Source organism: Serinus canaria, chromosome 2 (genome assembly GCF_022539315.1).
Source record: "Serinus canaria isolate serCan28SL12 chromosome 2, serCan2020, whole genome shotgun sequence".
Taxonomy (NCBI): Eukaryota; Metazoa; Chordata; class Aves; order Passeriformes; family Fringillidae; genus Serinus; species Serinus canaria.
The window spans coordinates 105,366,123-105,393,300 of NC_066315.1; the positions used below are offsets into that span (position 1 = coordinate 105,366,123).

General features: G+C 38.3%; 1 protein-coding gene across 4 annotated transcripts in view; it reads left to right on the plus strand.

The window, feature by feature from the left end:
* Window positions 1-26,425, plus strand: part of LAMA3 (laminin subunit alpha 3) — a 109,980-nt gene extending 83,555 nt beyond the window's left edge. For 3 of the 4 annotated variants that reach the window (XM_050970291.1, XM_050970293.1, XM_050970294.1), the window contains exons 50-77: window positions 506-702; window positions 1,480-1,596; window positions 2,101-2,252; window positions 3,548-3,689; window positions 4,277-4,376; window positions 4,757-4,873; window positions 4,957-5,136; window positions 6,895-7,037; window positions 8,072-8,245; window positions 9,378-9,529; window positions 9,624-9,786; window positions 10,267-10,400; window positions 10,899-11,046; window positions 11,902-12,021; window positions 12,915-13,039; window positions 13,391-13,511; window positions 14,640-14,780; window positions 15,505-15,635; window positions 16,503-16,634; window positions 18,767-18,911; window positions 19,205-19,356; window positions 19,745-19,934; window positions 20,228-20,368; window positions 21,160-21,319; window positions 21,452-21,579; window positions 21,697-21,790; window positions 22,112-22,231; window positions 22,398-26,425. In XM_050970291.1, the coding sequence (XP_050826248.1) occupies window positions 506-702; window positions 1,480-1,596; window positions 2,101-2,252; window positions 3,548-3,689; window positions 4,277-4,376; window positions 4,757-4,873; window positions 4,957-5,136; window positions 6,895-7,037; window positions 8,072-8,245; window positions 9,378-9,529; window positions 9,624-9,786; window positions 10,267-10,400; window positions 10,899-11,046; window positions 11,902-12,021; window positions 12,915-13,039; window positions 13,391-13,511; window positions 14,640-14,780; window positions 15,505-15,635; window positions 16,503-16,634; window positions 18,767-18,911; window positions 19,205-19,356; window positions 19,745-19,934; window positions 20,228-20,368; window positions 21,160-21,319; window positions 21,452-21,579; window positions 21,697-21,790; window positions 22,112-22,231; window positions 22,398-22,543 (3,965 nt within the window). In that variant the 3' untranslated portion in view covers window positions 22,544-26,425. The remainder of the gene's footprint in view (window positions 1-505; window positions 703-1,479; window positions 1,597-2,100; window positions 2,253-3,547; window positions 3,690-4,276; window positions 4,377-4,756; window positions 4,874-4,956; window positions 5,137-6,894; window positions 7,038-8,071; window positions 8,246-9,377; window positions 9,530-9,623; window positions 9,787-10,266; window positions 10,401-10,898; window positions 11,047-11,901; window positions 12,022-12,914; window positions 13,040-13,390; window positions 13,512-14,639; window positions 14,781-15,504; window positions 15,636-16,502; window positions 16,635-18,766; window positions 18,912-19,204; window positions 19,357-19,744; window positions 19,935-20,227; window positions 20,369-21,159; window positions 21,320-21,451; window positions 21,580-21,696; window positions 21,791-22,111; window positions 22,232-22,397) is intronic. The other variant, XM_050970292.1, reaches the window with a different exon arrangement.
* The last annotated feature ends 753 nt before the right edge of the window (window positions 26,426-27,178 follow it).

The window sequence follows — 27,178 nt, forward strand, 5'->3', positions numbered from 1 at the left end:
CATTGATACCTACCTCTGAGTGACTCTTCTGTATTCTATTTTGTCAGCAGTGAAATGGGCATGCTAAAGAGTGTGATTAATTTGACGTTTTTTGTGTTCCTATATTCTTTGAAATTAGATCCGCTCGTATCTCTCCATTGGCTACGGAGGAGGCTTTGATAACTAGTGCAGTTGTAGATGTCTACATTGTAGATGAAATTGTTGAAGAAATTATGTTATTTCCATATTAAAACAATTAGTGTTTTCAGATCAGCATCATCCTTACTTAATTAAGAGAACATTTATCTGGGTTCTGTGCAGCAGCAAACTAGTGAGCAGATTTGATCCAGCAAGATGCTGAATAGTATCTTTGCTATAGTAGCACTGAAATTAGCATTGCAGAAGATGCTCAGTTCACACAAGTAGAGCTTTATAATCCTGAATGCCAAGGCATTTTTAACGAAGTTTGTTCTGGATCCCTTCTCTGAACAAAACTTTTCTTTTGGTCCTGGTCCTGATGCTGCAGTACTGGCACGTATTAAGAATGAACTACAGAAGTACCACCAAGAGAATCGTGGGCTTATTAAAGTTGTGAGGGATGCACTGAATGAATATGAATCCAAAATCACTGACCTTCGTGAAGCTCTGAATGACGCGACAGCTCAAATCAAGCAGGCTGAAGGCTTAAACAGAGACAACACAGTTCTGTTAGAAGACATTAAGGTAATGGTGGGCATGAGGAGAAAAAAGAAAATAAACCTCAGAAGATAAGAAGTGGTTTTCGTTGCTGTTTTTGACCTCACAAAGCCAAGCAGCACTAATTCTTTATAGACTTTCTTCAGGGTCTCTTTCCATCTTCTGATGGGTGTGTGGACAGGTGTAAAGGTCTGTACTGCTGCTTATGGTCTCTCTGTGTGACCAGAACTTGTGACCAAGACATAGCTCTGATGAGAACAGGGAAGGACAGTCTCTTCCCAGCACTTCTTTCCAGCTGCCACTAAGTGCTTTTGTTTCCTTTTCTAGACCAAATTCCTGATGCTGATGGACTTTTCATAGTAATTTCTTCAAAGTATTTAGCCTTAACAACCATGAAAGATGGGAGCAGAAATGGGTGCAATACTGTTAAATTATTTGGGATAAGTGTTCCACGTAACAGCTTCTGAGGTCTCATCAGGACAAGGAACAGCTGTTATTACTGAGCAGTAGTTGAATTTTAGAGCTGGTAGAATAGTACAAGGAATAAGTGTATGCTTGTAGGACACATTCTCTTAATTGTATCTTGTTGAAATGTATCACTGGTTTAGCACAATCATTTAATGAAAAAAAGTGACTGTACCCTTGGTGAATCCTACTGCCAGCTAGACTAGGTTTGGTTTTGTTGTTTTGTTTTGTTTTTTTGGGGTTTTTTAAATTTTTTTTAATTTTGGTTTCAAGATACAGCTTTTCCTGCCTCTTTTCTTAACTCCATCACATGTTGTTCAACTTCTTATTTGTCCTCAGAAACGGATTGAGGACACAAATGTGCAACAGAATGGTGTCCTGGATATTCTGAGCTCAGCCCGGTCTTCCCTGACACAAGCTAAGAGTGTACTTGGATTATTGCAAGAGAGCAAAGAGGTAAAGTTTAAGAGAAGGTTAAAAACCCCAATATCTTCTTGGAGATGAGGCTTATCTGAGCCAGTCAAGAAAGAAAGGATCCCACAGCCCATCCAGGATGCATAAGGAGTCTGCCTGCCTGCACAGGTTTCTGTAAGAGAAGCTTGTTGAGGGCTGTGATGTGTTTGAGGAAGACACTGAGCTGCAGGTATCAGAATTTGGGAGAACATCTGTGAGAAGTGCCATAAGCAATTGTGCTTTTCCTGTCTTTCTTTCTGGTTAATTGCTTTTAGCCACTGTCAGAGGGGCAAGATACTAGGCTAGAAGGGTCTTTGCTCTGACTCAGCTTTTATGTAATGGGTCTGGAAGGATAATGTAATGACTCCAATAACCTGCAGAATAAGTTGGAAGGGAATGTTTTCCCCTTTGGTCTCCTCAGGTGCAAGGTATGTTTAACACTGAAGTATATATGGACAAAATGAAACATGTACAAATACAAATAAAGGTATATCTTTTGAATCTTAGGAATATGAAAGCCTGGCTGCTCAGCTGGATGGAGCAAGGAAGGACATGAATGAAAAAGTGGCAAATCTCTCATCAGCAAGCAAAGAACCACTGGTGGTGAGGGCCGAGGAACACGCCAAATCTTTGCAAGATTTGGCAAAACAACTGGAAGAGTATGTTGCCGTTCCTGTAAATGAGTAACTTTTGTACAGAACAAAAAAAAGTGGTTGTAATGGTCTGTTATTTCACTTGCTTTTATAACTATTTGCAAAGCTACAGAGAAATTAAGCTGATCTCTTTATGCTTCTTCATGATGTACATAAGTTTTCTTTTTCTCCAAAAACCACATCTTCCTGTATTTTTCCTGTTTTTTCCCCCCCAGAAATGTGAACTCACATAATACTGTTTTATACTACTGTACTAACACTTCATTAACATCTTACTAGCAAGAGAAGAGCCTCATGTACAGAGTGGGAAGATGTTTAGCATATTTTTTGTTGAGTATTTCAGGTACTCGTACTCAGGGATGCTTATGTGGTGTCAAAGAATTGAGGCAAATAATTTGAATAAATGGCTGTCTTGGAAGTCTTCAGACATGCCTGCTTAGCACTGTGGAGGAAAAGACCTCCATTGGTTTTCTCACCCTTCAAGGAATCTTCTAGAAAGGCAAAAATATTATAAAGCTGATAGGAATCAAGTGTTTCTCTCTCCATTATTTGTACTTTGCACTGGAATTATGAGAGGGGTTTTGGAGGCCTTCTATGATGCATCAGAACAAAATGAAAAAAAAAAGTGAAATCCTGATTTACTTTTCCCTGTACAAATTATTTGCATTTTGTCATTGCACCAACTACAAAGTCTCAGAAAGGTAAATTCTAAAATACCTAACATGGCTGGAAAATTCTTGGGTGAAAAGCCACATTTTCATTACTTTTTTTGTTAGTTTTCAGTGTGTTTTGTTTCGATTGAGAAGGCACTGTTCTCACAAATACAAGGCAGCTAGTACTAGACAGTTGTATAGTTCACAGGGAGTGGGTAGAAGAGATTTTCTCTGTTGTTTCTTTTGCCAGAGCTCCTGTGCTGGTTCTTGGGGAAAACACAAAAGGTCTTGATCTGACATTTACAGTTCTCTGAATTCCTCTTAACTGAATTGTATTTGGAGGGCTGGGATTGAGGTGCCCTATTATTAACCATATGCTTTGATGAATTCTCTCCATCTCAATCATTTGAAGGCTGCTTTGGAGTCTCACAGCTGTGCTTTTCCATCTGCCTGAACTTATCCTGTCTTCTGAAGAGTCTTTCCATGTTGGTCTATCTCCAAATTTGATATTTTTTGTAGAATGAAGTCACAGATCTAATTGAAAATCATCTTCTGTATTGGCATTACTTAAATCCTGAGTTCAGATCTGTTTGGAATCCATCTCACAGCCTTGGGAGAAGGCTGCATTTTTCACCCTGTTTCCCACAGAATGAAGAACAGTGCCAGGAAGGACGAGTTGGTAGGCTGTGCCGTGGAAGCTTCTACTGCCTATGACAATATTATTGGTGCCATCAAGGCAGCAGAGGAGGCAGCCAACCAAGCTGGCAAAGCCGCTGACTCAGCTTTATCAGTAAGTGGCCAAATCATGGTAAACTTTATACAACTGGAGTTTTATTTTCTTTAACTATCACAGAAGTGCCAAAAGCAAACAGCTGTGTGTCTTGGCATGCTTTATTTTTCTGTGACCTTTTGTATGACTTGCTGTTCTGCATGTTGATTAATTAGTCTTGGCTCAACACTTATCAGGCCAATTACTGCCTTTCTGATGGGACTGCCCATATGAGTACTGACAATTGCTTTCAGTGCAAAATAAAGGGGTCTTGCAAAGCAAGCCTGGTAATCACTGCAGGTGATTTCAGGTATTCTCTTTTACTCTGCACTACTAATACCCACAAGCGCTTCAGCAGAGTTATAACATCCAACAGCTGTATGCTAGTAATTTCCTCCTAATGCCCTAAAATCCATCTGAAGATTGCTAAAGACCAAGGTTGTAGTATGCTTGAATTAACCTGGGTAATTGTTGCTAAAGGTTATGTTCTTCAGATTAGATCTCAGTAGAATTGGGGGTTCTTTAAATTGGATTGGGCTCTATCTTTTGCTCTTTAAATTTTAATGTAATTATCAAGTGATCTTACAGTACCATGCTTCTATTGTCAGACTGTGAAGAGAGAAGACCTATCAGGAAAAGCTGCAAGGTTAAAAACTGAGAGCAGTGCACTCATGGATCAAGCACAGGAGACTAAAAGGACATTGCAAGGTACTAAGAAAGGAAGTGGTACTAGAAATGTTGGCACAGCATGAGAAAATTTCCTTGAACTATAAATTTTCACATCTCAGTAAAGCACTTCAGCACTTTTTCAATGAAAAAATGTGAGTTCCATTACAGTGGGACTTTTTGTCATGGTTATTTCCCATGGCAAAAAGGCAAGAAAGTAGATTTCTGGCTTCTGCTGTGCTATACACCTTTGCATTCCTCCTGTCCAGCAAATTCTTTGCCTTGTGCTTGTTTTGCAGTGGACTCAATGCTCAGTGGCAGCATGAGCTGTGTAAGAGTGTAGACAAGAGCTGCAACACCATCTGTCCAACAGAAAATTGATATTTTTCTTTAATTCTCATGGGGCTTTCACTGTTTTGCAGCTATTGGTCCTAACCTCGAAGACCTAAAGCAAAGACTTGATGTCGCTGATGGAAAGACAAATGCACTGAAAATTGATCTTGTCACTGCTCAAAACAATCTCAATGGGATAAACAGAGGTTTGTTACTTAGGGACCCCTTCTGGCCTTCCCCTTTCATCTGTTACTATAAGAATCTGCATGTTCATTTCTGTGTGTTTCAGGTGACATCGACAGCATCATCACCAGTGCAAGGAACATGGCAGAAGATGCCAACTCTGTCACCAATAGTGTGTTGGGTGAACTGGTCCCAATTGAAGCAGAAGTGGAAAGAATTAAGAGTAACTATGGAAGCACACAGAGTGCCAGCTTCAATAAAGCACTGATGGAGGCAAACAATTCAGGTATTGCAGGTGCTGTGTGGGACCTGCCAAAGCACCGTAAGGGTGAACATGGCAAGTTTTGCAGCAGAAGCCTTAATCACTCAAGAGTTAGGTGTGACCCTAAGCTAGTATTCTGAACTTCTTCTATGGCCAGTAGAAAGGGACAGGCACAGCAGAAAGTGACTCAGGCCATTCTGTGGTATGTGTTAAAAGCTAGTGCCATGACTGGTCTCTAAATGTTTGGAGGTCAGTGACTAATGGGGGATCTCAGTAGTGGGTCTGATCCTGTTCAACATCTTTATTAGTGAGCTGGATGATGAGGCAGAGTGTGCCTCAGCACATTTGCTCCTGACACTAAACCAGAAGGAGTGGCTGATACACCAGAGGGTCGTGCTGACATCCAGACAAACTTCAACAGGCTGTGGAAATAAACTGCCAGGAACCTCTTGAAGTCAAACAAAAAGAAGTCCTGGACCTGAGGAGAAATAAACCCATGTACCAGTATAGGCTGAGCAGTGGCCAAGCTGGAAAAAAGCTTTGTAGAAAAGGACTTCAGGGTCTTGGTAGGCATGAAGTTGAAGATGAGCCTGCAATGTGCCCCTGGAGTAAAAGGTTTAAACACAGGAGATTATGTCTGAACATGACAAAACAGTTCTTTTACTGTGAGGGTGACTGAGTACTGGCACATGTTGCCCAGAGAGGTTGTGTAGTCTCAGCCTCAGGAATGTTCAGAAGCCTGCCTAGACACAGTTCTGGGCTACTGGACCTAGGTGGTCCTGCTTGAACACAGGGGTTGGACACTGTGACCTCCAGAGGTCCCTTCCAACCTCAGCTGCTCTGTTATTATGTGATTTTCTTCTGCTTTGGCTAGAGAAGGGCCCTAGACTATTACCTTAGGTACATGTCTGTTAACTGAAATTAAGTGGAAAGGATTGCACAGAGCTAGTGCTGAATACAAAATAAGGGATAATCACATTCCCAAACATCTACATTTTACATCTTTTCAACAGCTTTATCTGATAAAGTCAAGTAAGAAAAAAACATGTTAAATCATATAAATATAGGAGCTAGTCCTGCATGGTAATGCAGGGTTGTAAGTCATCCCTGCAGTTAGAAAATTGGTTGATAAGTCATATTTAGAAGAAACAAAAGGTCTGGATTTCATTTTATTTTCCTTCTGCATCATTGGGTTGGAGATAAGAAATTGTTTCCTATTATAACAGAAGTTAAAATTCTCATCATATTTTCTTTTCTCTTAAATAAACCTTGCCGGATACCATAAGACACTACGAAACTGTGCTGATTAGCAACCTTGACACAAGAATATAATTCATGCCCTACTCAGTCAGGCCAGCAGTCAGCCTACCCCATTATTCACTCTCTGACAGTGGCAGTAGGAGATGCTACAAGCCTGAGTCCTATCTGCTCTCCTTTATCCTCATTCTCCACTAGCATCCACAGCCATTGGGTAATAATGTCAGAGACCACATTGCTGTTCTATTTAATACTCTTTTCTGGACCTTTACCTAAAACATTTTTGGAAGTGCTGAATCTGAGTGCTTCTGCAAATACCTTTGGCAAAAACTTTCAGGAGTACAATAACCTCTGTATAAACTGCTACTTTTAGTGAGAGCTTCCTAATATTGTAGGACCAGTCAAAACTGTTTTGTCATTACCCTGTCCACTGCTTTTTCTGATAACTGTGTAGTGATACTATATTTTTGCATCTTGTTTTCCTCCTCCTTTTTAATATCAATGATTTGCTCTCTTTCATTGCAGTAAAAAATTTGACAAACCAACTTCCAGATCTTTTCAGCAAGATCAAGAGTATCAACCAACAGCTGATGCCAATCAGCAACATCTCTGAGAATATAAATCGCATCAGAGAGCTGATTCAGCAGGCAAGAGATGCTGCAAATAAGGTCTGTCCTGAGCATTGCAATCATGCTTGACCTCAATGGTTTGGATACACAACAGTACTTTTGTTACTCTTTCTAAATAATTTTATTTCAATGTGTGTGAAAGACCAGACATAAGTTTAATTCAACAGCACTACCCAGCAACTGAAGTAACTGTGGTGATGGGAAGCTTAATACTTCATACATAAAAAGGACAGGATGCAGTAGCATCCTGCTACATCTTTCTTCCATTAGTTTTTCTCCCCAGGGCATCTCCATAATACTGTTTTGTACAGCAGCCTCTTGCCTTCCAAGGTGCATTGTTGTGGCTTTGGCAGCAGGGACAGAGTTGGCTCTGCTGCTTAGAGACAGGGATTCATGCATGGTCAATTGAAAGCTGATGCTGCCAAAGAAGTTGTGCAGCCCTGTTACTCCAGCTGCTCCAAAATGTTAGAAATTAGCTACTGGCACCTTATTAGACTGCCCTTTCTCATTTAAGGAGCTGCCGTAGTTGCTGAAGTGATAGTGTGGTCTCAGGTACTAAGAACCATCCCTGAGATCATCACAAATAACCTAGAGTTAAAATTAATAAGAGGAATTAGTGATCATGGTTTATTTAGCTGGAATAGGATGTGTCTTTATGATATCAGAGGCGCATTGTAATTCCCAACAGTCAAGTCCAGCTAAGTGAAGCACCAGGATGTGTTTGTAGACATCTCAATAATTCATAGACTTGCTCTCCAGGGCTGCAGGGCACATCTTTCCCTGTCTGTGTATTGAAGGTAACAGTTACTTGACAGAGGCACAGTAAGTATTGATTAATTGATGTCTGCAACAAAAAAGTGCTGTGTTAAGTATTGATAATACAGACAACTGCATTATCCACTCAGTTTCCTAATTATTTTGTTTGGTAGGAACCAGAGTCCAAATCTGTGATAATTAATGGCTGAAACATGACTAGGATGTGTAATGGGTTACTTTGCAATAAAACCCACCAGTGAAACAGGAGTGGTAGCAATAGTTAATTGTAACACACTCAACTTTGGTTTTCTTAACAGGTTGCCATTCCCATGAGGTTCAATGGCAGCTCTGGGGTAGAGGTTCGACCTCCGAGCAACATCGAAGATCTGAAGGGCTATACTTCACTTTCCTTGTTTATCCAAAGACCTCAGCAAAGATCAGTCACCCAGCAGAGGGCAAATAGATTTGTCCTGTACCTGGGTAATAAAAATGTAGGTATATTTTGATATTTAATCTGATTTTAAGACCAGATATAATGTTTTGAGAAAAGGATGGGGAGTGATCTGTTCTGACTGAAATTTGTAGCTAATGTTGGCCTATTTCTTTAAAATTGTATTATAGAAGCGTTGTGTCCATTCCTTCCCTGGCAAAGTAACTTAACAAGTGGCTGAGCCTTGTGCTTTGATGCTTTGCTCTTTTGCTCCTTGGAAGTTACTTCTCCGTCATGGATACCATCACACATCAGACCTGTCAGTTTCTGCAGCAGTCAGCACAAACTCAGCCCAGCTCCTGACTCAGAACTTTGACTCTCTTCACAGTATAAGTCACTCTGAGTTTCTCTGTTGGTTAAAAAAAAAATGTGATCATTCCACTTTTAAAATTCAGCCCCTCAGCTCTTAATTTTCTTGTCTTCTGAATATGCAGAATAATGCAGACCTGCTTGTGCATTCAGGTTTGCTCAATCACCATCAAACATTTAAAAAATTTCCTGCATGTGGTTCCTATTCTTGTTATTTGACAGGAGCTGGATCTGTAGTAAGCCTTGTGCTTACATAGAAAGCTGTTTAGAGGTATTTGTTCTACACTGGATTTCACCTTTTTATCCTCTGAATAACTAGCCAGGACATCTGTTGAAAGCATTTTAATGGTTACTTCTTAAATACAGAATCTTGAAGAAATAAAAAGTGATTTTTTTGGGGGAAAATGACTGCTCCCAGTCACCTCAGTAGGAGCCATTGTCCTTCACTGAGTCTTGTCCTGAATATCTTTTTTTATGTCACAGATGTTGAGTCTAATTCTTAGTAAAGGTGTCATGTTTTCATAGCTTTAGCTGGAAGATGTTATGATGGAGAAAAATATTTTACATAATGTTTTTACAAAAATAAAAACTCACACAATTAACTGACTTTTCAGTTAATTTGTAACTATATTCATTGAATCAGTGCAACATAGAAGGATTACAATTTTTTCTTCCCAGAACTGATAAACTTACATCTCATCATTAGGTGGGTGGATTTCTTATGACTCATGCACAGCATGATGATGTCTCTGAGGAAATGCTTCTGAATTTTACCTTAATTATAATTAATCATTTATTAATTATTATTTACTTACTATTTTTAGGCTTCCAAGGACTACATCGGTATGGCTGTGAAAGATGGTTACCTTACTTGTGTCTATAACCTGGGAGGTGGTGATGGAGAAGTGAGAGTGCAGTCATTGATGACTCAAAGCAACCCTGAGGAAGCTGTTATGGATCAAGTCACATTTGAAAGGTATTAGACCCACAGTGTACAACAATCTTCTTGAAAACCTGCTAATAACATCTTTTATCAGTGTGATGTGATATTCTGCCTGTTTTGGTTTTAGGATTTACCAGTATGCAAAGCTGAAATACATCAAAGCAGCAACATCAATTTCTCCAGATTATGAAAGCCCTAGGAGTGCAAGCAGTGGAGACAGTGACATGCTCCTCAATCTTGATCCCAGCAGTGTTGTCTTTTATGTTGGAGGATACCCACCAGATTTTAGGGTACAGAGTTTCTTAGTGTTTTAAAGAGATTTTGTGTTAATCATCCCATTGTTCTTACAAGTAAAGATGGGACCTAGCAGTCATTCAAAAGCCTGTGTAAAAGTTTACCTATGTCAGTAGGAACAGATGAAATGGAAGATGATACTTCCTACAGAATCTGCCTGGCTTGTATCATGCTAGAGTTCAAAGAAGGGAGCATAATGATATTTCACTTACCAAGGAAAGCATGAAACCTGTCCAGCCCTGCTAAGTTCTGTTCCCAATCCATGTGACTCTACTTTAAATTGTGCTGCAGTACACCTAGGGTCATATCAGATAATTTGGATATTGTATGCAGGCATGTAGTATCTTTTTTTACATATTTGGAATGTCATATTCTGTGTCTTAATAATATTTGCAGTAAGTCTTAGCAGTTAGATAGCAATGTAAAATTTTGTTAGCTAATGTTGATGAAATGGTTTTAATGGCACTGTTTTGCAGCCTCCAGATAATCTCAACTACCCTCGTTATGAAGGCTGCATTGAATTAAACAGCCTAAATGAGCATATTATCAGCCTTTACAACTTCAAGAGGACTTTTAATCTCAACACCACTGAAGTGCAGCCCTGCAGAAGGTATGATATGAACACAGAAGTGTTTCACAGTTCTTTGATTTTATCATTATGAATTCTTGTCTTTCACATCCAGAAGAATAACTACTGTAGCTAAATTGGTGATTTTTTCTAACTCTTGGCCCTTATTACATTTCTTAGAAAAAATCCTCAGTAATGACATGATTCACGTCTATGGCAATCTCAATCCATTTAAATTTAAGTGTTATAAAATCCAGACATAATTTATAGACTAAGGTGTTAATCTACTTTTTAAAGTAAATATTACATTAAGTTCAAAAAATACAGTCATTAATGATTTCCTCTCTAAAGATCAGATTTGTGAATCTGATAGAAGCCTACAGCCAGTGGAAGGTTTTCTCTCTACTTGGGTTAGATCAGAATTTGGCCCTATGCCAAAAGCTTTAACTTAAGCTTTTTTAAAATTATAATGGCAGTAAGTCCATGTGGTAGAAGTTTTTGCTGACATATATTCACACCTGTGACATTGAATTATTACAGGTATAAAGAGGAGACTGACCAAAGCTATTTTGAGGGCACTGGTTATGCCAGTGTCACAGTGGGAGAAAGAAGTGGCGAACGAGTTCGGTACGAGCAGACCATTGAGACGACTGCAGATGAAGGCATCGTGTTCTTTGCAGCAAATGGGGTAATGTGTGGAATGCTTCTGTCTGTTCTGTAGTGCAAGAACATCTTAAAAATCTTGCTTAATAAAGAACATGTTAGATACAGTATTAACTGTAAGGAAATAAAAGTGTTAAGAGTTAATAAAAGTGTCTTAAAAGTGTTATTTTCATCTATGTGGAAAATCAGTCGATATTGCTGTATGTTTAATGTCATATGGTTTAGTCTTAGGTAGTTGTGACAGGGAGCTGGACTTATGGGTCCCTTCCAGCTTGGGCTATTCAATGATTCCACCATGGTTGCTGAATACTCACTTTGTCAAGGCTGAGTAAAAAATCATTCCAAGAAGCTCCTCCATTAGGCCATGCAGAGAATTCAGAACTGGGGGCAGGAAGGGAAGAGTGCAATTGGGATCAAACCAATATTCAAATATTGAAATCCTTCAAAATTGGAAGTGCACTCTTCCCAAATCTAGGTATGTGTGGAAATGGAGTAAGAAGGAATATAGAAGTGACATGATGACTTATACCTGTAAAGATGCTCAAAACCACAGTGCTGCTACTTATCTAATATTCTTGTAGGCATATTTGCAATCAACGGGACATATTCTAGATAATTTTTCAATGCTGTAAAAAGTCAGTAGACATTTGAAATGACACAAAGTCCTTTAGAGATTTGGAGCTGATAGTAGATCTGTTTATAATAGTTTAAAATATTTATGATTGATTAGTATAAGTTTTAGGCTTTGTGTTATCCTTTCCCCAAAAAGCTTTCTAGAAGCAACTAGATAGCTCTGTTAAAATTATTCATATGACAGTGAAATATATATCTGAAATTATAGCAGTTTAATTGTGTTGGTGTGTTTGTTTTTTTATTGCAGGATCAGTTCATCAGTGTGCTCATTAGAAATGGCCATACAGTTTTTAGATACAAACTTGACTCTGAAACTCCAGAAGAAGTAGAAGCCAGAAAAACTGTAAATGATGGAACATACCAACAAGTATGTAATTTTAAAGAATCAAGGGATTATTATGTGTAAAAATACACATTAACTGAAACTGTCCTGTTTTAAAGTTTAGTTGTGGAGTTTTCCTTTTGTGTGAGGAAATCAAGTCACTGGAGACTAGTTTGGACATGTAAAAATGAAACTTTCTCTTGTCCTGCTTTAATGTGAATAGTTAAGTTTTAACAGTGAAAACACCAAAGGAAAAATTTTTTCAGAGCAATGCTTTACATAAAGATAGTTGTGTACAATGCAATTATTTGCATTAGTTTCATCCTTAGATTAGTGTTTTCACCACCTAAGGGTTTATTTCTTCAGGGTGGGCTGATCTTTTTAGAGATTACTGTTTTGCAGTCTTTGTTATTGCTTGTCTCCTTAGCTTCCGTCCAGCTCTTTTGTAGCACTACCAAAGTGAAATCATAAAGACATTGTTAAAAACCTTTGATTTCCTTGTTGATTAGTTCTCCCTTTTCCCCTTAATATATTTCCAACTTAATAGTGTAAACTGCAGGGTCGGCTGCAAGGAATCTGTATGCTTTACTGGGTTAAGTTACCTTCAGCCAGCTGACTGACTTAGTTTTTGTATTAAGCAGCAGCTTCTGAATCTTCAGCTAGAAAGACAAGACAGTATCTAAATCTTAGGGGAGGTGTGTATTTAGGGCAATCCTTCAGATGAAAATAAAACCTCACCTTGTATTTGGAGAGTTAACATTTTTCTTGCTTTGACTAAATGTCCAAAGCTTGCAAAGCACCTTTGTAGTACTGCACTAGTCACTAGTAAACAAGAGGAGGGGGAAAAAAACATCACTGCTCTGTGGGGGTACTTTTAATCAGGTAAATGATTTTTGTTTCTGCCAAGTGAAGTGGTTCTCATTATTCATGTATTTCAGATTAATTTGGTGCTTGACCGAAGAAACAAAGTTGTGTATGTCAGTCCTGGTATTAGAGCCAACATACAAGTCTTCAATTTCACTGAGTACTACCTAGGTGGAGTTCCATCTTTTCTACGGGAACGGTGAGTAACTATAAAAAGACTGTAATACACAGGCTTTGTAGGGAAACTCCATCTAAACTCATTCCTTACATAATTTCTTTCATGCTCTGTATCAACTATCTCATGTGACATAAAAAAACAAGTGTATAATACATGATCATGATCTGTGATTTTTGGCTAATGGTGAGATCTTTGTTGTAGCTCATCCTAAAGACTGGGTTTGATTAGCATGAGTATGTGTACACAAGAAAGATTGCTCTTGTCCTCTTTTTCTATATCTTATATTGTCAGCATTTATAGGTTACTTATAGTGGTGTGTGCTTTGAAATGCCAGGCTACTGAACTCTTTTTCCTTCCCCTCTCTGAAACCAGCTTTAATATATCCACACCTCCATTCCGGGGCTGCATGAAGAATGTGAAAAACCCAAGCACTGCATCTGTTGTTTTTGATAAGACTTTTGGTGTCAGCAAGAAATGTTCAGATGACTGGAAGGTAACTAATAAATTTCCTCAAAAACTTCTGCTGGAGTTCACAAGCTCTGGATTGTCTATAACTCCTGGACCATTATGTTTTTCTAAAGTCAAAAATTATTTTTGGTAACATGTGATGGCAGTAAAAGAACCTGGATTGGGTGTGAAGATGCAGAAATAAAAGAGACACCAGCCCTATTGTGACAGCTTGTTACAGCACATAGTCCACCCTCTTATTTAATACTGTTCACAATTAAGTATTCATATTTACCATGTAAGCTTGTTGGCTTCCAGTTGCTGTTATTGATTAGGCTGGAATACTTAATACTACTCTGTATCTTTCCTCCTGACACAGTGTTAACGCTTCCCAATTAAATGACCCCTCAGCCTTTTTTTCTTGAAAGATCTTAACAGCCTACTTCCATCAAATTCTCACATTCTAAGGCTCCACTCATCTGATTGTTTTGTAATTATTTTCTGTGCATCCTTGAGTTTTGCCATATTTTTTTTTAAATGGGACAACATGACATTTCAGTGCTGACTTAACTAGTGCTACATGGAGAGATTAAAACGATTGCTTCTGCTTCTACTTACTGCTGCTTACATGGTGCATCATCTCATTTGCCCTTTTTACTACAGTATTGCACTGAAAGTTTTTGCTTATTTTCTTTTACTTGTGGCATCTAAACCTTTCACAGAGCGATTTCTTCACAAACTATCTTTGCAGAGGATCTAATCTTCATTGTCTGTAGCTGCAAAACTTCTCATGTATTAAAAAGTGTCCAGTGACTCACACAGTTTCAATTATGTAGCTCATCTGCACAGCTTCATAGTTATGAACTATTCCTCCAGCTACTCAGCTTTGTCGCCTCAAATGTGACAACTTTCAAAGCCACAATAGCTAGAGATGAGCAGCTCATTATTCACAGCAAGCCTCCTATTGCCTTTTGGTTTCTCAGACCATAGTTAATGCTGGTAAAGCCAACTCTGACAGTCTGTTCTATACTGAAATAATGGTTTTTGAAGTTTCCCTTGTGCTTGGTTTTGCCTGGAGCTGGTCACAATTATGTTGAGTGGGGCAGCTGTTGTCTCATATTGGCATTTCTTCTGATTAAAAGCAAAATCACTGAAATAATTTTCTCTCTTTCAGCTTGTCAGATCTGCAGCTTTCTCCAAGGATGGAACACTGAGCCTGAGTGCAGCAGATTTCCCATTTCCAAACAATTTCCAAGTTGGCTTTGGCTTTCAGACAACAGCTTCTACTGGAACACTCTTAAATTACAATCTACGGGTATGAAACACATTCAAATTAGCACATGTGATGGCTTTTATCTCTAAATCAGTAATTTCGGTTTGTGTCATAAGTCTCATGTAAATTCCTGTATTTTAAAGTAAGAAATGCCTTTCTTGAGTGTGGCATCTTGCATGAGAAATGCATTCTGTCAGTTTCTTCACATGGCCAACAAGGAGTTTGACAAGTAACTGAGCTTTGAACTAGAGCCTTCTAGTAGTTCACGGATTGACACCAACATCCCAGCAAGAAAACTGTTGCTTAATTGGCTGGAAATTTTCTCAAGGAAAAATAGCACTCTGCCCAAAAATAGCACTCTGCCCATGTCCGAATAGGCAGAGGAAAGGGATTGGTTCTGGCTATGATCCCTCAGAAAGCAGGGAAGTTTAAGTAGAACCCATTCTGGCTGGCTGAAGGAGCTAAGAAGTGAGTGCACACCAGGTATTTGAGAAGTGGAGAACTGGCTCCTCTGCTTTTTGTAAAAGTAAACAAGTATTTTAATTAAATGTTTGCTATTCAGAGTGCAGAGGTATTTTGAAATGGAAGCTATGCTCATGATGCAGAACTTGGTACACATCTGGTACTAGATGACTGAGAAATGCAGGTCTAGTGTAAGAAAATTTGTTGCCTGCTGGCACCCACTGAGATCTGTATTAATGGCAGTAGCAAGAGCTAAAGGCTTTTGCATTTATTTAGCTGATCATTTTGTGGGGTTCTTTTGTAGCCTGACGTTCTTTCCATCTTTCTGAGTCCTGGCTCTGTTACTGCAAAGATACGAGATAAGGAAATTAAACTGGAAAAGAAATATGAAGATGGGTCAATGCATTATGTGACAGTAATGAAAACAGGCAACAGGTGAGTCCAGTTCTTCATCTAGATCTTATATGCAGTAGTTGGAGAAAGGAAATTCAAATTTTAGGGGACTAATTCTTTGGCTAAACAGCTTAAAATGGTCTCTTCTAGTAGAGGATACCTAAATAGTGAAGGGAAAGGAGATTTTTGTTCTATGAATATGGACGCTGGTACCTATGATGTTTCAGCTGTACCCTACTGTGCATTTCTTTTATAGGTTGTGTGAGTTTTGACTGCTTGTCTAGCTGGAGCTTTGGAGTCTTTGGAGCTCTTCCCCTTCCCATAACCTTCATGTATGTCTCCTATAAAGGACCAGGGAAGAAGCAAATGCTGTGTCTGTTTTTTCAATAATGATCTGTTATGCAGATATTGAATATTAGAAGAGACAATTTACTGAAAAGCTCCTAAATCATACTGATTGCATGAAATTACATAAGTGTTCGTTAAGTGGAAAGTTTTGAATGGTTGGCTGTAACTTTGGGTTATTGTAACTAAATACTGTCTGTTTCATTTTGACACAAAAACTAAAATCCTGTCCCATAGCTGACAATGAGAGCTTTTTCATGAATTTCAATTGCACCAGCATTTCACCGTAGGACTGAAGTATGAACTTCAACTCTTGCTCATTAACTAATATGGAAAAGCAGAGCAATTTCACAGCAGTCAATAAGCACATACTGAAAAAGTCCCAGAACTAAGCTAATGAAGCTCTAGCATAATCACAATGTAACAAGGAAACATATCTGTCAAATTTTTCTTTTATATATATGTATATATATATATGTGTATATATATATATATATTTTTTTTTTATTTAGTTTCCTAATTATTTCTTTATATATCATACTTATTTTCATTCGCTTTTTTCAGAGTACATCTGATGGTTGATGATGAGTCAAAAGCAGTTGACTCTCCCAGGTCATCAAACTCACAGGAATCAAACAGACCTATAAAATTTGGTGGAGATTTTGAAGGTTGCATCTCAAACATCTTTATTGAAAGGTATTTGGCCTAGAAAGAATTATGTTTCATGCATTTTGGCCTGTTCTCCTTCTTAAATCATTTTAAAATTACATTTTGCTAAAATACTTTTCTTCTGCATGTGTGAAGCCTTCACAAATGCCTAACTTTGCTGCCCTCAAATACTCTTTCATTCAGGTATATTATACATGGGATCCAGTTATAATTAAATCTGCTGTTTAGATGCAAAATAATTTTAGTCTAACAGACTAAATAATTTTGACAGACTGTTTAGCAGTCTGTTAGCCAAAGAATGAACTCTGCAGAGTGAGTTGTATATGTCCCAGCAAGGCATCCAAAAAGATTTGCTAAATTGTCTTGTTATAGCTCCCCAGGGAACCAGGTGGTAAAAGGAGCAAAGCTACTGACAGAATCAAAACAGTTACACAAACAAGTGGGACCATATGTGTAGAAATCATCCACCTTATTTAGGCTATTTCTTCTTTTCACATGTTTGTCTGATTATTAGAGACACCTTACAGGCAAAATTTAGGAGAAAAAATATGCATAAATACATTTCTAGAAGACAAGCATTCCATGAGCCATAAGTCATGTCCCAGTGAGACTTTGTGTTAGTTAAGTTTGATGAATATTTACACATGTGTAGAGTTTTCAAAAATAGTGTATTTTGATTCAATTGTCATACCACCACAAAATGGGAAGGGCTAGAAGGCAGCTTTAGAGATCCTCTAGTTTTAGCCCCCTGCAGTGGGCAGGGACACCTTCCACTAGACCAGGCTGCTCAAATTATGTCTTCATTAAAAGCACTATGAGGCAATCAAGTGATGCCAAGATGATTTTTTGCCTTTTATGTACCTTTTATGTATCCTCAGTACTCCTTGCATGCTCACTTGTAATTCCTTAAGTCTGATAACTCAGCACAGCCCTAGTAGTCTGTTAAGCAAGGAGTCCAAACATCCTAAAGGCCTTGAAGTAGGAGGCTGGAAAGCCCTATGCTTTCTTGAGATACCAAGGCCCCCTCTAGAACATATCCTCTAAACTAAGATTCTGCCCATCCACGGGAGAATTCCTTGGATGGGGGAATATCACACTGTTCATCCAAGCCTCCCAAGGGGGAATCCTTGTTAGACATCCCAATTTGTAAGGTCTGTGAATTATATATGTGATTTTATCACATGTGTGCATTGTGGTGCATCCCACCTTGGCAAAGTGGTGAACCATAAGGATCCTTATTAAAATACCGAAGTAAAACCCCCTTATCCCTTAACCTTGTCTGGCTCTCAGTTTTTTTAAGACCAGGAAAAGGCATCAGGAGTTACCTATATATATTAAACTTCCCATCAGAAAACAAATTTGGAAAGTTTTTGTGCCAAAACAGATGAAGAATAAATACTGTAGCTGGTCTGAAGGAGTGAATGGAGCATGAGCAGCATTCAAGAAGTTCAGGTTCTACTCACAAATCTACCACTCTTCTTATAGAAAACCACAAGCAAGGAGCTTTGTGGCTTTTTTGTAGCTGTAAAGTTTTTTGTAATTTACTGATTAGAGATTCTTTGTACAACTTAGAAAATTATAGTATTGCTTAATATTATTCTTTATACACAGGGTAAATTGGTTTTGACAGTCTTCCTGATAATTTGGCTATAATACTAGAGGTACATGTGAAGTTGTGACAGGCTTTGTCCCTTGACAAAACTCAATGGAACACCTTATTTAAGGAGAAAGTGAAGCAGAACCTGATGATGTTATATTTTCTTGATTTGAAATCGTTTATGTATAATTACCAATCAAAGTTTTATAGTCTTTATAGATTCAGAAATGTTGATCAAAGCTGCTGTCATTTTTTCCTCTTTTTTCAAGGACCACATATGTTTGTGTTTTTTAAATAGCTTATAGCAAAAAGTACTTTTTTTAGAAAAGATGAGAACAGAAATCAGAGTTTTTTATAGCCAAAAAGAAATGAGCAGAGCCAGGGAAGATATGATTTACAGCATTGAATGTACATATTTGCTTGAAAAATAAAAATTGGTACTCTACTATCATGTCACTACGAAATATATTTTGCACAGAACACATTTTTACAATATGTTTGTTGTTGATTACACTAAAGAAAAGGAATGCTGAGTCAGCACTTACTGATTTCATCATGACAGGGTAGGTCAGCTCCCTGAAGTTCAAAATCTTGTTGCTAATACTGGGAAGACTGGTGTATCCCTTGGAGCTTGCCAGGAATATGAAAACCTTGAACCAATGCTGCTGCAGGAATTTAAAAATCCTCTCAGGCTTAAGATGCTCAAGGTATGCTTATTGTTACTGTCATCTTTGCTCCATATTGATGCCCAGGGTTTCCATCATTTCTGGAACTGAGATTCAGATGTTCTTTCTTTCCTTCCATCTCACATCTGAAGCAAGTTCTCACCATGTTGCAGTTTCATGCTAAACCCACACCTGTCTAGAATGACAACAGCTTTTCTGTCTTTTAGGGAAGGCTGCTTTCTGCCTTGGCTGGGAGCTCTTAAATGTGTTGTTGACTGAAATGTTTCTATTTATGTGCACATATAATAAATGTTTCAATTCTGTCTCGTGCACAGAATGAAAAATACCTTGATTATTTGAAAGCTGCTAACGTGCAAAACCACTCTATACCAGCTCCATTACATGACAGCAGTGAAGCATATCTCCTTGGAAGCATCCCAAACAGTTTCATATCCTACATGTTTTCTCCATTGTTATCTACAGACAGGTAATAAAAATGTTCTCTGTTCTCCTCCTAGTACTTGAATTGTTGAAGCTTCTTGACTCTTAGGGTGCTGATTTTCTTCTTGTTTATATGTTGGACCATAACAAAAGGTGGTTCTAAAAGTTCAGGCTTTTTTTTCCTGTGCAAACATTTACCTAAACTGAGTAGATTAATTGGGATGTGGTGAACAATTACAGTGCATGTTAATGCCAGTTTCTTAGCCTGAATGTGTCAAGTTTCATTCACATTCAGAAATGCAGTGTATAATAATGCCATAATTCCTCCCAAATGCTCTTCTGCATTTCCCAAATGGAGTTTCATGGGAGAACAGAAAAGATACAACAACCAACAAAATAGACCTTTACTGGAATATGCTTGCTTTCCACTACAGGTTACATTTCTCTGTAGATGTACGGACTCGATCATCAAGAGGATTAATAGTTTTCATGGAGGAAAGCTCTGAGGACTCTTACATGGCTCTCCACATTTCAAAAGGACGTTTTGTCTTTTCACTTGGCTCTGGAGAAAAACAAATCAAAGTCAGAACCAGTATTAAATACAATGATGGGCAATGGCACACTGTAAGTAGTATGGAACCACAGTGTTAGCATAACTAGCATTCAGCAGGCACAGCCTATTGCATTTTTAAGAGAATAGAAACTCAGTTTTGGTCACTGGAAATTAATTCTTTTGCCTGAAAGTTCATGTGGTAGACAGGTCTCTGAGAGACCTTTCTGAGGCTGATGGTCCCAGGATGTTACTTTCAGTTTAAATATTCCAACAACATGGTATTTAATTTAAAGACAAAGAAAATCTGCAGTGGCTTTTGTTGGCTTTTGGGTTTTTTATTCTGTTATCCTTGCCTCCTGGAAAGGTGGTCTTCAGCACAGATGGAAAGAACGCCCGTCTTGTCATTGATGGTCTAAGGGCCCAGCACAGAAAATTGGCAACCAATTCTGCCATCAACATTAAGCCACCAGTCTACGTGGGAGGGCTGCCACCACTGAAGAGACAGGTAAATCACTGACAAATCCACCCATGCACACTCCCTGTGCTGCACTAATTATATGGGAAAGTCTTTAATGTGCAGGATTTCCATGCTGAAAAGCTTTGGGGAGGATTTCCAAGGACCACGTGTGCACCATCTGTGGCTGGTCTTTGCAGTGGCTCATTATGAACCTTTTTCCTCATCTGTTCTCACAGCCTTCACCTGGACTCGTATTTTCAATATGTTGCTGAGACACTGATGACAACCATGCACTCTTTTCATTTTTATTCCTTAAAAATAGAGAAGACCAAAGTCACATTTTAAATTCCAGAAATAACCATCTTTCTGCAGAACATTTGCCTCAGTAGACTAAGCAATAATTAGTAGAAAAGCAAAAGAATCATTCTCATTAAGGAACTATGGATGTAGAACTGGATTTGAATCTGAAATACATGTGGTTTCTATTTTAAAAAGAGGACAGTTAATGATCCAGGGTATTTTATAAAATCAGATTTAAATAAACAGAAGTAATCTGCTTCACGGATTTCACAATTCCTCTTGCATTGTCTTTTTGATACATCATTGGGAAGTATGTTTTACTAGCAGGAGTCATGTTAATTCAAAATCAACTCTTACTGAGTTTCAAGCACTTTTTTAGAATTTTGGAATACCATTTCACTGCATCAAAGATGGGTACTAGGTGCCTTTATTGCCACTTGGCTTTCTATAGTCCAGCTGTCCAAAACAACCAATGTTTAGTATTATTTCTGAAAAAAGCCATAATGCTTCAGTATTCATCTTTTGAAATATGCTTTCAGAATATGCCAATGAAGAGTTTCAAGGGCTGCCTGAGGAATTTTAAGATGAATGGAAAAGCCATGAATGCACCTAAACAAAAACATGGCGTACTTCCATGTCTGGATGTTCCCATAGACACAGGGATTTACTTCTTTAATGAAGGAGGATATATCACCATTGGTAAGCTGTGTAGAAATTATGGTATATGGAATTGTGTGAAGCACATAGGTGTATGGGTTACTTGTTTTTACGTGGTTTTCCAATTATCTCCTCCTATGATCATCCCTCTCCCCACTGTTTAATTCTCCACAGGTAATTTGCTGATGGGTTTGGATTTCAGGATTGCCTTTACCATTCGACCAAGGAGTTCCACAGCTGTACTCCTCCATGCTGGAAGCAAGCAAGACAACTACTTGACTGTTTACATGAAGGGAGGAAAGGTGGGTACAGACTGTGTCCATTCCAGCTGTATTGCCCTCATTCAGCAGAGGAACTCTGACCTTCCCCTGTTGCTCCTGTTCTTTGTCACAGTAGCTTAACAGGTAACTTCTCTACAGGTGATTGCTGCTGGAAATAGTGATGCTGGAGAATTCCAGGCATCAGTCACACCTAAGAAACCTCTGTCTGATGGGCAGTGGCATACTATTGCAGGTACATTGTACATACCATTTCTTCTGAAGCTTTGAAGGCCCAGTGGGCACAGAGCACTGCAGCTCCAAATTTTTTATTAATCATTTCACTTCTGTTTAGTCTGAGAATACTCTTGTATTGGGTCTTGTTTTAATTAAAGGCTTTATATAAGATTTTTTTGGTATGATGACCTAGGCTTGTCAGTCTAACACTGAATTAAAATAAAATTAGTTTTTTCTATGCCTTGAATTTCAAGAAAGATGCTATTTAAAAATAGTGCCATATCTAGCTAATTCTTTAATAGGGTTGAGAAAGAGTTCTCATTTTCCTTCTTCTTTGTAGTCTCTCAGAAGGAGAACGCCGTGCAGCTAGAGGTGGGCACACAAAGTAACTATACCACTGTACTTCAACCATCTCCTCCTAGACGTGTGTATCAGCCACTCTACTTTGGCAAAATTCCAGGTAATATTACTGCTTCTTATTTTTTTCATGTTTTTTCCTTTCCAAAACAAAGATCCCATCCATTTATGTTCTCCCATATAATTTTCCCTCTTTTGAAAGCCCTGCCATAATTAATGTTCTTTAAAATAATTCTTATTAACTTGGTCTTTTCACCTTGGTCTTGTAGCAGATTTGGACACCCCATGGCTTCCAGTTGAAGACCCATATTTTGGGTGTCTTCAGAATATGACCATCAATGACAAACATGTTTCCACCAGGAGGATTTCAGAGGTTCATGGTGCAGTGAATTTGCAAGGGTGCCCAGAGAAGTAACTCTGTTGTTACAGCTGTCGTGCACACATCGGGCTGTGTGGATTCCCCTTTGCTGACCAGCATCAGGCTGCTTCTTCCGAACAGCCGGTGAGCAAATGCATCCTCTGGATGTGGACTGTGCCAAAGCAAACAAAAAGTATTTGCTTTGACAAACTCCCTTTTAAATGTCATTGATTTCTGAGGTAATCTGTTGTGCCTTTGGAGATATATGCAGAAAATGTAATTGCATATATCCTACTGGGTCAAATTCTGCTCTCATCCACAACAGCAGAGACTTGAGCAACTCCAGTGTCCTAATTTTCCCTAATGTTGGCCGTCTTGAGAGCAAATTTGATCCATTAATATAAAGAATTTTATTAAAATATAAATCTCTTTGGATTGTTGCTTATACAGAAATGTACATTGATGTTCAAAGTAATAATAATAATATAAATGGAGTTTGAAGCACTTTAAGGAGTGAAACTCTGGGGGTTTGTTACAAAGTTAGGAATTGTGGGACCAAATAAATGCAATATGTTCCTAAAACCTTTCATTTTCCTGTTTGGTTGTTTTAACCTGGTGGGTTTTTAATGTACTTTTTAGAAACTGCTAAATCCTGCTTGCTTTGTGCAAATATTTTTGTAGGTTTAAGATGCTGATTTGCCTGAATAACCAGGAATCCATCATTTCTCCATCTCTGCTCATCACAATTTGATTATCTAAAAATTTCAAAAAGAGGGTCATTTTTTTGCAATATTCAGAGACAGAGAGTCTCTTCCATAGGCAATTTTTTGCCTAATGAAATGAAGAAAAGTTTTATCAAGAGTAACAGCTGCATTTGCTACAATTATGTAGCACAAATTACAGGACTAACCCAGAAAAATTGTTTTCTTCAACATTCAGATATTTTGTTTTGTACCTAATTGTGACTCACAGTGGAGGGCAGGGAACCCACTTTGCTCTACTCTTCTGAGAAGAGGGCTGGTATAGACTTGACATGGCTTCTTTTTCCTCTATCATTCAGAATCAGCGTGTTCAGAAGGAAATGGGTTTTTTTAATTCCCAACCCCTGATGCCAACCCTCTTTTGTAAAATGAAAAAATAAAAAAAAAAGAATGCCTTTTCTAAGGCTGGTCTTCGATGTAGGAAGGCATGCAGACAAATTCTCTTTCACTCCTAATGCTCCTACTTTCCACTGCCTTCTTCTCAATGTACAGCAGGATGTCTTTGGTGTGTCTGAAATGTGGTGCAAGCTGGACTAATAGAAGCAGATGCCAGATCAATAGCCCTTATGACTTTGGTCATTAATCCCTTTGCAGCTTTGCAGGGTAGCAAAAGTGTCAGAAAGCTGTTCACACCAAATCTTGTGTTGCTTTCTCTTTTATGGCAACTCTTTCACTGGCAAATCTGTGTCCATGCAGAGGTTTCTGAAGTGTAAAGCCGATTTTGTTGGGAATGGGATGCATGCCAGGGCTGAGGGCTCAGAGGGAGCAAAGGCTTGACATGGCAGACCCCTCTCCCTATATTAGACATATTCTCCTGTACAGCAACCTGCCACATGAGACAGCAGCACCCATCAGGCTGGAGGTGATGAGTTCAGAAATAATCTCTTGTGATAGCAACAACTGAATCCTTTCTATTTATAAAAGCTCAAATACTTATTTGACCAAAACTGTGAAAATACTCAATTCATTTACTGGCGTAATTGACACTAAAAGTTTCCAGAAGGAGAAAGGAGGAACAATTGCATTTTATCATGCAATTCTCTAATAACCTTCCCTATCTCATGCTCATCAGACGGCTCTGTGAGGTAGATTTTCCCAAACCACAAAAAAAAGCCTTTTCATTCTTCTCTTACTGCCCTCAGTAAAACAAAGACAAAAGCCATGGCAAAAATTTTTGCATCACAACCTGGAGCTAGTCCTGGATTTCAATTCCCCTCCATTTGATTTGATTTTATCAGAAGTAGTTTTAATGCTGACAAAAAGGAATGAAAAATGTATAAAGACTTGAGTAAATATAAGATATATCGATCAGTAAGTATTAATTCCAATACAATACTACTTTTGCACAACAAAAAAATAGAAAAGTCTCCTTGGTTTTAAGGTTCTTTGTGGTTTGGGTTTTTTTTCTCCCCACAATTTTTTGAGTTGCATTGCTTCCACAGAGTCAGACAGTCAGTCATTGTTGGGACAATGAATAAAAGCCAACTAGAGTTTCAGGTTCTGTACTTTCACATAGGTAAATCTACATCAGGCTGAGGAACACTTAATAAAAACCGTTTTCATAGAATATTTTGAGTTGGAAGGAACCCTCAAGGATCATCAAGTCCAGTGGATGATCTTAACCTGAGGAAAGAAGTTGTTCTGTTTCAATCAATGAAGAATTTTTATTATTGAAGAAACCCATGTGGACACTGTGTTATGGGTTTTTTTAATTGTTAGAAGTAGTAGTTCCAAGACTTTCATCATCAGTGTTGCCATTTGACAATAACTTGAATGAGTTGCCTCTTTTGGCTGTAGCATTTCAGGTGTGCCCCCAAAACTAGCAATTCCCATGTTAGAATAAAATAGTCACACAGGAGAGGCTTTCCCTATAACATTTTATTCTATAGTCATTTTACTAATCAAATACCATGTTCAGTACACTGAGAGCACATGGCTAAAAAGCACACGCTCTTTAACAGCGTGTTAGAGTTCTTCTGAATCCCAAATCAATTACAGGAGAGCAGATTTCCACTCTACACTAAACCACATTGGTATTGTTAGCATCAAATCCCTCTCTTGTCCATATAAGTATCAAGGGCAAAGGGTTCTCATCCAGTTAATTTGGATTAGATTTAATAGGATCATGTTATCTGAGGTGGATGACACCAAGGTCTGTGAGTTTTCATTTATTAGAACTACAAACCACAGCTAGATTATTGGCAGCTGAAAGACAGAAAGCCTAACACTGAGAACTGAGAGCAAATAAAATGAAATAGATCACAGGGCACTGTAGAAGGAAATACACATTCGTTGTAGAAAAAAAAGCAAGTATATATATAAAAAAAGGAAAACATACTGCCTTTTCACTGCTTATAAATGACTGTAACTTCAGCTTCTAATAACAAAAGCTTCCAACTAAAACTTTTAACATTCTTTCTGTACCTGAGCTAACGTTTTGTGCTTTTGTTTCTGTGGAACTTTCATTTAAAACACAGAGCCGTTGACCTTTCACACTGTCACCAGAAACATGAATTTTGCAAGCTAACTTTCTGTGGTTTTGTAACCACTTCTTTGAGTCACCTGTAAGCCAATTCGTTTTAGCTTTCCATCCTCTTTCCTCTTCATAAGTCCTGCATGGGTATTTTTCATATAAGGTATTTTTTTATTATGTGGGGTATTTTCTCCCTTCTCCTTCCTTTCTGCCCTTCATAAAATAGCCTTGAAAATGCAGTCAGTGAAAACACTATAAATGTGTTATGGTTTTGTAATGGACTCTTCCCATGCTTTTTGCCTATCATCATTCTCTTTGTGGTTTCCTCATTTAAAAAAACCAAAAACCTCCTGCATCTTACTCTAATGATATAAGGAAATTTAGGGCACAACCTTCTGTAAATCTGTCTGCATTTTCTAAAAATACATTAAATGGACATCCCTGGCAAAAGGGATGTTAAAGGGGATGGTGCTATAATACAGTATTATAGCTTCACTGGAGACATTAAGGCTGCAAGGCAGAAACATAAACATCCTTTGTGCAGCTGGCCCAGACATCTTAAAATTGCAAGAGACTGGTCATTGCCTGAGCTGCAATGAAGCACCCTCTGAGTATAAAGAATTGCAAGCAAAATAACCAATGAGTTTTTATGTTCTGTCAGTTTAGGGGATCCTCTGTAGCAATAAAACCAAACTGTGACCTGTTGGTTGTATTGTACAGTGTCTCCTGCTTTGCAGCTGATAGCATAAGATCTTTTTCCAACACGCTCCTGTCATTACTTTACACCTCAGCCAGTCAGTATGTTTCCTACAGGTTGTTCCAAATGTGAAGCACATGTGAAATTTCCATGAGAAACAATTTCTTTGTTAAGGTGTCACTCACTCGTTGATAAAGATGGAACACTGCTGCATTGTCACACACAATAAAAAGAAAGGTAGTTGGCATCATGGCCTTTTGTCTCTGTTCAGTTATATTTAAATTGGGAGCAACAACAGATTTCTCATTTGTGTGGGAGCTTGTGTCTAAGATTTCTGTCACAGGAGGACTATGCACTGGTAAGAGTGAATAATTACATTTATAGTTGTGTCAGTAATTTATAAAATAATATGCATTATGGTTTAGGAATGGTGCTTCACAGTTCAGTGCACCCACTGAGGCTCTCCCAAACTACACTGACACTTGCCTACTCCTTTCCGCTGCTCCTTCCTGGTCTGGCAGAGGAAATTGAGAATTAGGGCACAAAAGGTGAAGATCACAGTTGAGAAAAGAACAATTTACTGGAAACAGCAATGAGATAAGAAAATGAACAGTAATAGCAACAATATGAATAATGGCAGTGTTATTCAAATAATACAAAGAGAGGGCAATTCATGTGCAAAGATGGTCACCAGGGACCCCTAAGACAATGAACCATGGCAGACAATGCTGCCATGGTTTTTTTTAACCAGAAGCCCTGTC